At 45.0% G+C, this 14,647-nt stretch overlaps 1 protein-coding gene across 2 annotated transcripts in view; it reads left to right on the top strand.

Annotated features, from left to right (window-relative positions):
* dlc1 (DLC1 Rho GTPase activating protein) overlaps positions 1-14,647 on the top strand; it is a 139,922-nt gene that overhangs the window by 19,186 nt on the left and 106,089 nt on the right. For both annotated transcript variants that reach the window (XR_006770806.1, XM_045722957.1), the window contains exon 5: positions 14,603-14,639. Coding sequence is in view for 1 of the 2 variants with exons in the window: in XM_045722957.1 (XP_045578913.1) it covers positions 14,603-14,639 (37 nt within the window). In the remaining variant the exon portion in view is untranslated. The remainder of the gene's footprint in view (positions 1-14,602; positions 14,640-14,647) is intronic.

Here is a 14,647-nt window from a genome sequence, read left to right as displayed (position 1 = left end):
CAGGGATTAAATCCATCAACCTTTAGGACCCGACACTCTAACCACTAGGCTACCTGCCGCCCTAAGGGTGCCATTTGGTACGCACTTAGAGGGAGAGCGATAGAGAGATAGAGAGGGGGTCCATGAGAGTGATAGAGACAGACTGACTCATTTATCAAGTGGCATACCTAATCACTCATTCCTGTCTAGTCATATCCACACAAATGGCAGGAACGTGAGCAACCCCTCATAACGAAGATGTCCTGCCACTCGAGGGGTGTAGGCCCAAGGAATTCTAATGGAAAATAGGTCAGCATCTAGGTCTGAGATGGGACGAGAAGAAAGGGAGGAATGTGCAGAGAAAGGGAAAAGAGAGATCAAGGGTCTGGCTAATGTAATTAAATGACAGCAGGGGAGGAGATCCTGCTACTGATCCTGGTCAGGCTAGTGTTGGATTCACAAGTGAGCCTTCAGCACGTGGCTAACGTCTGCACTGAAGTGGGTTATGAGCTAGGACTGCTAACACGCTGGATAGCTAAACTTAGTTTTTAGCATAATAACACAGTGGCTAAGTAAATAAAACATATATTTATTAGCATGCTAACACACTGGATAGCTAAACAAAGTTGCTAGCATGCTAAGACTCAAGCTGGCTAATCAAAATATCTATCTATTTGCATGCTCACATGCCAGCTAAGTTAACTAAATGAAACAGCTATTTATTAGCATGCTAACGCCCTGACTTGCTAACCAAAGCATCGATATCAATGGACACGAGTTGCTCACAGTCGCGTTATAGTTATAGCATGTCATTGGATTTCATATCTGCAACGTTCAGTACCAAACTGAACACAACCCACAATTCACGCTAATTTAATTAGAGCATCCGATTGGATTATAGACAGGAAATGAATGAGGGGGAGGTCTACAATGGACAGTTTAGGAGCAGGCAGGGGCATTGGGTTTATTATGAGTATTTTCAACATGTAGACAGATATTCCATTGATGCAGCATTTGTTTCTAGGACATTACAATGGAGCAAATGGCTGCTCTCATAGCAGGCTGAAGTCCACAACAGCGAGATTCCCTCCTTATCTTGTTGATGGCAGTGGTCTGCACTGTGTGTGTGTGTGTCTTACCAAGTAAATACAAGGGAGATTGGTCGTTGTGCTAAATGCCCCCTCTCTCACACACGAACACACACGCACTGTCTATACTTTTATACCTTCCCTATCTGTCTCCATGGTTTAACTTTTGGGGGGAGATAAGAGTAAACTCCATCTTTAAAAAACAACATTTTTGATAAACGAAAATGCGTTCTAAGTAAGCAGTGCTAACCTTCTGCACTCCACAGCCTTCATCAAGCATGCCACCATTGTGTTCTCTCATGACAACTGGTGTTTATGTAACAGTGATAAAGTCCTAGAATCCTGACATATGGCTTGGGTGTTGTTTTGAATGGACACTGACTAAGGTACAGTATTTGTCACAATGTACGAATTGTAGTGGCATGCCCTCTTGGTGTCCAGTGACAGTGCCATAGCGAGTGGCTATTCTTGACTACGCTGTATTGTCGTTGGGGTTCTGTGTGCGGTGTATTCTGACCTAGCAGGTGGTTTTCATTCTTGACTACGCTGTATTGTCATTGGGGTTCTGTGTGCGGTGTATGCTGACCTAGCAGGTGGTTTTCATTCTTGTGTGTTGTTGTGGGGCTGTAGTTGTGGTGGTGGGTGGTGCACCATAGCAGGTGTCTTTCTCTCGGCAGTAAAGTTTGTTATTGTTTGGTCTCATGCTCGTGGTTGCATTGCAGGTTGCTGTCTTTGCGTTGTAGCGGGAGCTATTTTAACAGAGGTGTTAAATTGTAGTGGATAGGCAATGGGATTAAGGTAAATTAAGTTCAATTGGGATGTGATTGTTTGTCATCATGAGGTATGTGGGGGGCTCTGTGGTGATTTGCCTTATATCTTATTTGTTTAATTGTCTTATCTTTTGGTCATGTAACATGAAATTGTCCATTTTCTAAGATCATAATATGATTTGATATAAAATATGCCTGATGCGGTGTGTCATAGTGGCTTCCCAGTCTTTTGTTGTGTGGTGCGTTTTAACATGGTGCTATTCTTAGGGGGTTTGTGGCAGCAGTAGAGGATGTCACATGTCAGGGCAGGGGCAGAGGCCCCTTAAATGGTACAGTCGGAAACAACATATCAATCACTCTCTGGGAGAAGAGTTCCCCAACAGCACAGGGCTGCCAAAAAACAGACCTTCAGTTACACAATAGATAGGCTATGTCCCAAATGGCTCCCTTTGTCTTACTGTATATAGTGCACTACTTTTGACCAGAGCCCTATCGTGCAGCACGCATAGACATCCCTCAACCGTCTGTTAAATGTAGCACCCCAGATTCTAACATAGATGTACCTGTTATGTATACTAACTCTGACCTATACAAACTCTGACTTATACTAACTGTGATCTATACAAACTCTGACTTATACTAACTCTGACCTATACATTGGGGGATGGTGGCTTGGGAGTCCTGTGGAGGTGGGGGGGGGGGTCTCGGATGGTTGAGGGGCAGCTCTTGGGAACTGTGGGGGGTCTCGGATGGTTGAGGGGCAGCTCTTGGGAACTGTGGGGGGTCTCGGATGGTTGAGGGGCAGCTCTTGGGAACTGTGGGGGGGAGTCTCGGATGGTTGAGGGGCAGCTCTTGGGAACTGTGGGGGGGGTCTCGGATGGTTGAGGGGCAGCTCTTGGGAACTGTGGGGGGGGTCTCGGATGGTTGAGGGGCAGCTCTTGGGAACTGTGGGGGGGTCTCGGATGGTTGAGGGGCAGCTCTTGGGAACTGTGGGGGGGTCTCGGATGGTTGAGGGGCAGCTCTTGGGAACTGTGGGGGGGTCTCGGATGGTTGAGGGGCAGCTCTTGGGAACTGTGGGGGGGGGGTCTCGGATGGTTGAGGGGCAGCTCTTGGGAACTGTGGGGGGGTCTCGGATGGTTGAGGGGCAGCTCTTAGGGACTGTGGGGGGGATCTTGGATGGTTGGTGGCCTGGCGGTTGGGAGCTTGGGCAGATAGGGGCGCTTGACCCTGGTTGCTCCTGTGGGTCGCTCTGGATGGGAGTGTCTGCTAGATGACTGAATGTAATGTAAATGTTGAGCGGCTTCACTGCAGGTAGATTGTATGTTTTTATATTCAATAAAAATAAATAAAAAATCTGACCTATACAAACTCTGGCAGCTCCATCGCCCCTCAACATTCCATAACCATCCCATAACCATCCAACCTCTTGGCATTTGTTCTGTCTTCCATCTCCCTGGCAACCATGCTCAAAACAAACCATCTATCATATTTCGCCTCTGTTCGGGCGCTGTTTGACAGTGCGTGATGTAATGCTGTAATTAGGTGTTGGAATTCCAAGTGTCCGATTGTCTTGTACCTGTTAGGTCCAAAGGGTTAGGCAAGAAAAAAGTGAATTTAGATGCTTGTAGATGGACACAAGAGGGACTACTTTTTGATTTATCGCCTGTTGGGTTAGTTATGCATGTGTTTATTTATCTTGTGTGGATGTGGACAATAGCTGTGCTGAGGCGTCTGTGATAAGGCCACAGGCTGTAGCTGTCGCTTGTCCTTCCTCTCTCTCTCTGTCTCGTCCTGTTTGGCAAGTGGCCACCAACACACAGTCCCCAACGATCCTTTATCCACAACCAGAAACCACACATTGGCTTTCCAATGGGCCTATATAGATCTCTCTCTCTCTCTCTCTCTCTCTCTCTCTCTCTCTCTCTCTCTCTCTCTCTCTCATTCTTCTACATGCTAATAATATCTATAACTTAGCATGGTGGGAAACCATCAGTATTTCAATGTCACTTGGGGGTGGTTCTGTGGGTATACTGTCCGGTCATGGCCGAGTTAAGTGGGCAAGTGGCCACCAACACACAGTCCCCAACGATCCTTTATCCACAACCAGAAACCACACATTGGCTTTCCAATGGGCCTATATAGATCTCTCTCTCTCTCTCTCTCTCTCTCTCTCTCTCTCTCTCTCTCTCTCTCTCTCTCTCTCTCTCTCTCTCTCTCTCTCTCTCTCTCTCTCTCATTCTTCTACATGCTAATAATATCTATAACTTAGCATGGTGGGAAACCATCAGTATTTCAATGTCACTTGGGGGTGGTTCTGTGGGTATACTGTCCGGTCATGGCCGAGTTAGTCGGCTTTCTGCTGTGTTGTTGTCCCTGACCCTGGCTGAGGCCAATCTGCGCTGAACACACAGCTGCAGGAGCACAAACAGAGGCCTGCCTCAGCCCCTCAGCCCCTCTCATTTCCTCAGCCCATCAGCCTCTCAGCCCCTCTCAGCCTCTCAGTCTCTCAGCCACGGTCAAACAGGAGAGGGAAAGAAAAGAGGAGAGAAAAATAAGATTGTTTTTGGAACAGGATGTGGAAAAAAATGTACTTCTTTACCTCTGTACGGAAATCTCTTATTTCCTGCCGATTCAAGGTTACGTGGATTGCATTAGGTATTCCAAAAACTGGGCAGAACACAGAGGGTTTTTTTCTCAGTCGGTGGGAGACAGGCCTTTTAATTAACAAGACAGGGAAGAAAAAAAAAAAGAAAACTCAAATGTGAAATTGTTTTGTAAAACGTTGCCACGTTAATCATAACTTTTGTGGGAAAATCCTAACTGATGCAGAATGATCTGTCTCATTGCAAACTTCAAGGAAATTATTCAGTCCACCTACTGGACTGCGTGTCCCTACATCTTCTAACCTTGAGCCATCAGAAAGACAGAAATACAATGGCCCCCAATCCGCTGGGGCCATAATACCATCCTGTTCAGTGATATAGTGGTAAAACATAATTGGTGGGTAAACGCTAAAGTACGTCTCCATATACAGGTGGGTAAACGCTTGCAGAAAATGAAAAAGGTGAGTAATGGGCATTTACGTGCATTCACCATCCACCACACCACTGGTCCTGTAGTGTTATGACTGGATCTGTAGCGTTACGACTGGATCTGTAGTGTTATGACTGGATCTGTAGTGTTATGACTGGATCTGTAGTGTTATGACTGGATCTGTAGTGTTATGACTGGTCCTGTAGTGTTATGACTGGATCTGTAATGTTATGACTGGATCTGTAGTGTTATGACTGGATCTGTAGTGTTACGACTGGATCTGTAATGTTATGACTGGATCTGTAGTGTTATGACTGGATCTGTAGTGTTATGACTGGATCTGTAGTGTTATGACTGGATCTGTAGTGTTATGACAGGATCTGTAGTGTTATGACTGGATCTGTAATGTTATAACTGGATCTGTAGTGTTATGACTGGAACTGTAGTGTTATGACTGCATCTCTATTGTTATGACTGGATCTGCAGTGTTATGACTGGATCTGTAGTGTTATGACTGCATCTCTAGTGTTATGACTGGACATGTAGTGTTATGACTGGATCTGTAGTGTTATTACTGGATCTGTAGTGTTACGACTGGATCTGTAGTGTTATGACTGCATCTCTAGTGTTATGACTGGAGATGTAGTGTTGTTACTGGATCTGTAGTGTTATTACTGGATCTGTAGTGTTATGACTGGATCTGTAATGTTATGACTGGATCTGCAGTGTTATGACTGGATCTCTAGTGTTATGACTGGATCTGCAGTGTTATGACTGGATCTGCAGTGTTATGACTGGATCTGTAGTGTTATGACTGGATCTGTAATGTTATTACTGGATCTGTAGTGTTATGACATGATCTGTAGTGTTATGACTGGATCTTATATAACTAACATTCAAGTTGTGCATATTATCTTACATACCATCTCTGGTTCCATATCAGCTCTGTCTGACGTTTATACAAACAGTAATATCATGATCTCTTGCATATTAGTTGCTGAGAGAGAGATTTATAGTGTTAATAGTGCTTGTGAGTGTGTGCGTGTGTGTGTGTACGTGTGTGTGTGCGTGTGTCTGCGTGTGTTATTATAGTTATTATTATAATTATTATTGTTATTATTATTATTATTATTATTGTTACTGTTATTAATGTTGTTATTTTTACTACTGTTATTATTATTGTTATTATTATTATTGTTAGTTAGTTAGTTAGTACATCAAAAGGATGCACACACACACACACACATAGTTGTGTGATGATGTTATAGATGGTAAATCTTCTATATGACAGGTAAACTGAGGCATCTAGAAACCCCCTCCAGCCAGAATGAACGTCTGTAAATCAGTCAACAAACAAACACACTTGAAGCGGAGAAGAGCACCGACACACAACAGCACACGTCGTAAAACCAGGTGTGATGCAGCCAGCGGCACTTACAGCAGGCCTGCGGTGTGTTTGTGTGTGTGTCTGAGCGTGTGTAAATGACATCATCTCAACATAGCCACTACTTAGACACAACGGTCAAACCGTGAGTCTTGACTTAGAACATGGGCCGTATTAACAGATGTCATGATGAAGGTGTTTGTGTTTGGTTAGGGCTCATGTCTGGCATTAGAAGGTAGGGTGTGTTAAATTAAATTTCTGAAGGTGTTGGGTATCTGGTGGCATTGTGTGTGAAATCTGGAGGTGCAGCTGCGTGTGTGTGTGCCCACAAGCACGTGTCTGTCCATGTGTGTGTATGCGTGTTTGTGTGTTTGCCCACACATGTGCATGCCCTTGTCCATGCGTATTTGAGTCTGTGTGAGGAGAGAGAGAGAGAGAGAGAGAGAGAGAGAGAGAGAGAGAGAGAGAGAGAGAAAGAGAGAGAGCGAGAGAGAGACACTACCAGCAGTCCCTCAGTAGGTCATTAAACAGGAGGTCTACCATGGCCTCTGTCCTCCATATGAGACAATTCAACCCTGCTGTGGGTCTCAGCCCACTCTGTTGTTGTCCCCCAAAGCACCGTTGGCTAATCCAGGAGCTAGCATTGTTACTGGAGTCAGGCTCATATTAATTCAGGAGTTAGCATTGTTACTGGAGTCAGGCTCATATTAATTCAGGAGTTAGCATTGTTACTGGAGTCAGGCTCATATTAATTCAGGAGTTAGCATTGTTACTGGAGTCAGGCTCATATTAATTCAGGAGCTAGCATTGTTACTGGAGTCAGGCTCATATTAATCCAGGAGCTAGCATTGTTACTGGAGTCAGGCTCATATTAATCCAGGAGCTAGCATTGTTACTGGAGTCAGGCTCATATTAATTCAGGAGTTAGCATTGTTACTGGAGTCAGGCTCATATTAATTCAGGAGTTAGCATTGTTACTGGAGTCAGGCTCATATTAATTCAGGAGCTAGCATTGTTACTGGAGTCAGGCTCATATTAATCCAGGAGCTAGCATTGTTACTGGAGTCAGGCTCATATTAATCCAGGAGCTAGCATTGTTACTGGAGTCAGGCTCATATTAATTCAGGAGTTAGCATTGTTACTGGAGTCAGGCTCATATTAATTCAGGAGTTAGCATTGTTACTGGAGTCAGGCTCATATTAATTCAGGAGTTAGCATTGTTACTGGAGTCAGGCTCATATTAATTCAGGAGCTAGCATTGTTACTGGAGTCAGGCTCATATTAATCCAGGAGTTAGCATTGTTACTGGAGCCAGGCTCATATTAATTCAGGAGCTAGCATTGTTACTGGAGTCAGGCTCATATTAATCCAGGAGTTAGCATTGTTACTGGAGTCAGGCTCATATTAATCCAGGAGCTAGCATTGTTACTGGAGTCAGGCTCATATTAATTCAGGAGCTAGCATTGTTACTGGAGTCAGGCTCACATTAATCCAGGAGCTAGCATTGTTGCTGGAGTCAGGCTCATATTAATCCAGGAGCTAGCATTGTTACTGGAGTCAGGCTCATATTAATTCAGGAGTTAGCATTGTTACTGGAGTCAGGCTCATATTAATTCAGGAGTTAGCATTGTTACTGGAGTCAGGCTCATATTAATCCAGGAGTTAGCATTGTTGCTGGAGTCAGGCTCATATTAATCCAGGAGTTAGCATTGTTGCTGGAGTCAGGCTCATATTAATCCAGGAGTTAGCATTGTTACTGGAGTCAGGCTCATATTAATTCAGGAACTAGCATTGTTGCTGGATTCAGGCTCATGAAACTGATCCCCATTTTCTCTGCTTGGTAAGACACAGAGCCAGGAGACGAATGGCATGTAATCAACAAAGAGTCAAAAAGAAGAGGAGTTAGGCAGGAGGAGGACAGCAATGACCTCAGTGTGATAGGAGGACCAGACCAGACAAGGCCAGTCTGTGGTAATGGGAGGAGGAGGTGGTAGGAGTTGGGAGGAGGAGGAGGTCGGAGTTGGTGTGTCTCTCATCTGTTGATGGATTCCACTGGCCTGCCAGCCGTTTACACTCAGAGGGCCTAACACTAAATCCCAGCAGACACTGGATGAAACCAGAAGCCTGCTGCTTTGGCTTGGTGCTCTAAACAAACACACTGTGTGTGGGGTGTGGGTCTGTGTGTGGGGGGTGGGTCTGTGTGTGCGGGTTGGGTCTGTGTGTGAGTCTGTGCATGTGCGTGAGGGGAGAGGGTGTTGGGGAGGTGGGTGCGTGTCTGTGTCACTCTCTCTTTCTCTCCTCTCCCTTTTTCCATCAACATCACTCCTGTACAGACCATATCTCATGTCCAGCAGGTTGAACAAGAGGGCAAGTACGCGGCTGGCAGCCTGTGTGGGAATGATCAGCTAGCAGCTGCTGAAGTTGTCTGCTTCCTTAAGCCACTCAGTAAACCGTGCCCATTTCCCAACGTAGATTAGTGTAAAACACTTCCTAGGACCCATCTGTATATATCACATTATGAATATGTGATGTACTTCAGGCATTGGTGCATTGATGTGTACAGAATAGAAGTAGGAATGTGAATATGAAGTCTTGAATCCAATGTTATAACGCACTCTACAATACCACCTGTGTTTTGTGGTTTAACTTACACAAAACTGAACTCTGTGGTTAAATATCATTTAAAAAACATCCAAACGTAATCTGAAACACATGACAGGTGTAGCGGGAGAGGCTATACGGACACTGCTGACCTGTTACTAACCAAAGCAGGTCAGGAGTGTCCGTACAGCCTTTTCCAGGTATAGGCCTCATTTCGTTACCAGGAAGTAGTCCCTCACTACCAGGAAAGATGACATAACGTCCTGTTGACACACTTCAAATGTAATGTGACACATCTGGAAATCGTTAAAAGGTGGAATGGGGTATAGGGAGAGGGGAGAAGGTGTAAGGGCGAGGGAGGCGGGGGACGGGGGTCTTGTCTCTGAGAAACGGGGTGCAGTGAAAAGAGAGAGAACGTTTTTAAGGGAATGTGCACGCAGGGCTTAGAGTGTGGAGAATGAATTCAATAATAAGTGCAGGGCTGATTGGTCTGTCACACTCACACTGCAGTCACAGACCAGAGATAAGATAAAACCAAGGCCCTCTGTACACGCACACGCATACAAACACACACTCATACAAACACACACACATACAAACACTCTGCTTGACTCTCTCTTTCTCTCTCTTCCCCCCCTTCCCACCCCTCTCTCCCTCTCTCCCCTTCTCCTTCTCACACACAGTGACCTCCTCCCTCCATCCCTCTCCGTCCAGCTTACCTGACCATAGCATAGCCATGCCACTGGCACCAATTAAACCAGCTGGTGTGGGGAGAGAGAATGGATTGGCTTGGCTTGAGCCTGTCTAATCCCTGGGTCTGCTGAGACCATGGGTGGTCAGAGTCAGAGGGCCCAGTCCGCAGCTGGAGATTTTGGAGAGTTTTTTGGGGGAGGGGAGGGTGGTGGTAGGGGTGGTGGTCTGGAGGTCTGGCATGGCGGACTCGATTTACATCATGCAAGACTAGAGCCACATGCCAAAGCGCTGCATTGCATAGTGTTGTTTACCCCCTGTGTCATACACACCCTGCAGAACGTACACACACGTGCACATGGAGACATGCACAGACACAAATACTCACACTCACATCCACACACCTCTCTCTCTCTCTCTCTCTCCTTCCCTTCCCTTCCCTTTTTTCTTTCTTTCTTTCTTTCTTTCTTTCTTTCTTTCTTTCTTTCTTTCTTTCTTTCTTTCTTTCTTTCTTTCTTTCTTTGTCTTTCTCTCTCTCCTTACTTCCCTCCCTCTCTCTCTCTCTCTCTCTCTCTCTCTCTCTCTCTCCTTCCCTTCCTCCCTCTCTCTCTTTCTCGCTCTCTCTCCTTCCCTCCCTCCCTCTCTCCCTCCTTCCCTCCCTCCCTCCACCAGTAAATTAGCTGTAGTAAATGAGGCAGTGGAGGACTGTGTTTTAAAACACACCACACCAGAAGAGATTCTACCATTGTCCCAATGGCATAGCAATGAGATGAACCTAAACTGTGCACACACCTGTAACCTGGCTCAGACACCAGGAAGTAGACAAATGTGAGTAGATAAAAATAACCAATAATAAAGCCAATTGCTATAGTGGCCATGACGAGGTTCACAGGAGTTATCTGGCAGGCTACACACACACAGATTACACACACACACACAGATTATACACACACAGATTTTACACACACAGAGATTACACACACACACACAGATTACACACACACTCCTACACACAGAGGAATGTGATGAACAGATTGTTGTGGCAGGGAGAGAAGTTAAACTCCTCTGAACTGAGCAGCTGAAGTAGACATATGAATCTACCTCTGATACCAAGCCAAGGTCCTGGCTGGTTGTTGTGTTTGTGGCGATGATTTAATGATTGAACTGCAGATGAGGGAAGTACAGGGCTGTAGGGTCTCCCTAAAGGGGGACTTCAGTAATGGTATCTCCCCAGTGTTGTTGTAAGGTTAATTAAAGGGCAATAAATTGTTGAGGGAATTCCTCTCTATTTCCACATGTGAAATGTGACCTGCGTGTGTGATAAAGCCCTCTGTTGTTTTTTCTGAATCCCCACTGCCCACACACACACACACACATATACACACACACATGCACACGCACGTACACACAGACACACACACTGTTGCCCAGCCAACCCAGCCAGCCCATCCAGCCCAGCCAGCCCAGCCAGCGGTGAACGTGATTGAGGTGGTGTGGGATTTAGATAAGACCTAGAAGAGGTATGCATGGCTGGGGCTCAGACACACTGTTGTGGAAGAGACTGAGTCTTGAGTCCCAAATGTCTCTACTGCTCTACTTTTGACCAGGGCCCAACTCTGGTCAAACTACTCAAATCTAGTGCACTATATAGAGGGTAGGGTGTCATTTGGGACACACCTAGAGACAGACAGATTGGGACCAAGACAACAGTTTTATCCAGCCATCAACCCAGCTGATCAACAACATCAAACAGAGAGGATGAGATGAGGCTTTGTGTTGGCTATACATCCGTGGCTGTGTCTGAAATGGCATCCTATATGGGGCACTACTTCTGACCAGGGCCCATAGGAGTGCACTATATAGGGAACCAAACGCTATTTTGGACTAAACCGTCTGCCACAGAATTTGATGTGTAGATACTGGAGTTTTCACTGTGACCTGACCAACTGGATAGTGTTGGAATAGGAATTGGACTGGAAGTGTTGTTAAGGAGTTTTAAGCCTGCTTTATAAACAGGGAGGCAGGTAGCCTAGCGGTTAGAGCGTTGGGCCAGTAACCCAAAGGTGGCTGATTTGAATCCCCGAGCTGACTAGGTGAAAAATCTGCAGATGTGCCCTTGAGCAAGGCACTTAACCCTAATTGCTGCAGGTGTGCCGTACTACCATGGCTGATGGTGTTAAACAACACATTTCACTGCACCTATCTGGTATATGTGACAATAATAAATACATGAATGAATATGGCCTTACTGACACACTAGAACATGACTGTAAAGCAGTGCTGTAGTCGAAGACTCGGGTTCCACCAGTAGTGACTTTTGCATAATTCAACACACCAGTTAAAACAGCAAATGTTAGAAAGCTGTATTATCTCGTTAGACTTACAAATATGCAACAATGTCATCAAATTCAGCTTCAAAAGTGGTTGGACAGCAGCTTTTAGCACTACCGAAGGACTTGTGACTTGACTCGAAAACGAACGACTCGGACTCAAACATTCGGGACTTAGGACTTGACTCGTGACTCGAGTGTTAACGACTCGAACTCAAACACTAGGGACTTAGGACTTGACTCATGATTCGAGAATAATCAAATCAAATGTTATTGGTCACATACACATGGTTATCAGATGTTAATGCGAGTGTAGCGAAATGCTTGTGCTTCTAGTTCCGACTATGCAGTAATATCTAACAGTAATCTGACAAATTCACAACAACTACCTTATACACACAAATACACATAAATGTAAAGGGATGAATAGAATATGTACATATAAATATATGGATGAGCGATGGCGTGCAGCATAGGCAAGACGCAGTAGATGGAATAGAGTACAGTATATACATATGAGATGAGTAATGTAGGATATGTAAACATTATTAAAGTGCTGTTATTTAAAGTGACTAATGATACCTTTATTAAGTCAATTTATTTAAGTGGCCAGAGATTTGTCTGTATGTTGGCAGCATCCTCTCTAAGTTAGTGATGGCTGTTTAACAGTCTGATGACCTTGAGATAGAAGCTGTTTTTCAGTCGGTCCCAGCTTTGATGCACCTGTACTGACCTCGCCTTCTGGATGATAGTGGGGTGAACAGGCAGTGGCTCGGGTGGTTGTTGTCCTTGATGATCTTTTTGGCCTTCCTCTGACATCAGGTGCTGTAGGTGTCCTGGAGGGCAGGTAGTTTGCCCCCGATGATGCGTTGTGCAGACTGCACTACCCTCTGGAGAGCCTTGCGGTTGAGGGCGGTGCAATTGCCGTACCAGGCGGTAATACAGCCTGACAGGATGCTCTCGATTGTGCACCTGTAAAAGTTTGTGAGTGTTTTAGATAAGATAAGCCAAGTTTCTTCAGCCTTCTGATGTTGAAGAGGCACTGTTGCGCCTTCTTCACCACGCTGTCTGTGTGGGTGGACCATTTCTGTGTATAAACGACTCGGACTCAAACACTAGGGACTTAGGACTCGACTTGGAATCAAGTTTAGTTACTTGATTACATCACTGCTATTAGGTATGTAAATAAGTTAAATGTTCACCTAAGAACACACACACACACTCTTACACAAACATATGCATGGTGTGAAGCTTTGGCCCCAGATCTATTCCACGGACCCGTCTTGGATTAAAACAGGCTCAGAGATCAAAGGTCGGGACCCGAGGTCAGATGTCAGAGAACAAGGGAGACCCCTGCATTCCACACACACACACACACACACACACACACACACACACACACACACACACACACACACACACACACACACACACACACACACACACACACAACCCTCTCTCCCTCTCCCCTTCTGTAAGGAAAACATAGTCCGAAAATTCTTTATCTGTTGCTGTGGCCTTGGATTGAGGCGTTTGCACATCAGAAAACGACGTGTTTGCCCCATGCCTTCCGTCTAGGCCTAGAAGAACACATATTTACTGGGTCAAAGGTCAGACTTAAAAGTGAAAAGTAAAGTTATGGATGTTGTATTTCTGATGTATGTTTTCAACGCTCTGGAATGGATGATCATTTGTTTGAATCACATTCTCTAGCCAGCTGCACTCTGGAACAGGCAAGCACACACACACACAGATACACACACACACTGAAGAATGAATGGTGGTACTAAATCATATTAGACAGCTGTAAAACATGGTAAAACATATTTGAGAATTTGCTTGAATTAAATTCCATTCCTATGAGAGAGCACTTAAAGTGTCAGAGATTTACACCCTTTATGGAAGGGGGATTTACCTGCAGTACGAATCAGGCCTGTTGGCCTCATGTTTCCAACTTGACATACCTGCAGTAGGAATCAGGCCTATTGGCCCCATGTTTCCAACTTGACATACCTGCAGTAGGAATCAGGCCTATTGGCCCCATGTTTTCTACTTGACTCACCTGCGGTAGGAATCAAGCCTGTTGGCCTCATATTTCCTACTTGACTCACCTGCGGTAGGAATCAGGCCTGTTGGCCTCATGTTTGTACTTGACTTATCTGCGGTAGGAATCAGGACTATTGGCCTCATGTTTCCTACTTGACTTACCTGCAGTAGGAATCAGGCCTATTGACCACATTTCTAGAAATCCAGTGTGGAGGATTCCCAGGAATCAGGACTGAATAAGCAGGACATTTTGCAGATCTAGTAAAGCCGTATGGTATGACAGTAGGTCCATAGATGCTTCTAACACATGTAACCAGTACTGATGCAGGATCGTAATTTGAGCCAGTTTGCTACAGCAGGAATCCTGTAGCAACAGGAAATGTGAATTATTATGTGGATTATAATGAATGGACATTTTTACAGAGGGTTGATTACATTTTTCTGCAGAGAAAATGAAGTGTGAATTTTCAAAGCGGAAATTACAAACTTCAGACGTCTTTTTAAACCTCAAATACACTTCAAATTGTACATTTCCGGAAAGTTGTCCTGCAACATGGTGATAAAATTAAGATCCCACACCTGTATGTAAAGTGTTACCAATGTTTCAGTACCAATGTTGCAGTTTTAAGTCAAGTCTTAAAACCAATCCTGACTCTTCCTCTGTGTTGGTCTCTTCTACAGAGCCTGTCTGCCATGCCTAAGACAACCCATCAAAACGGTAAGGCA

Source organism: Salmo salar, chromosome ssa08 (assembly GCF_905237065.1).
Source record: "Salmo salar chromosome ssa08, Ssal_v3.1, whole genome shotgun sequence".
In the NCBI taxonomy this organism is placed as follows: Eukaryota; Metazoa; Chordata; class Actinopteri; order Salmoniformes; family Salmonidae; genus Salmo; species Salmo salar.
This window is presented reverse-complemented; position numbering and strand designations above follow the sequence as displayed.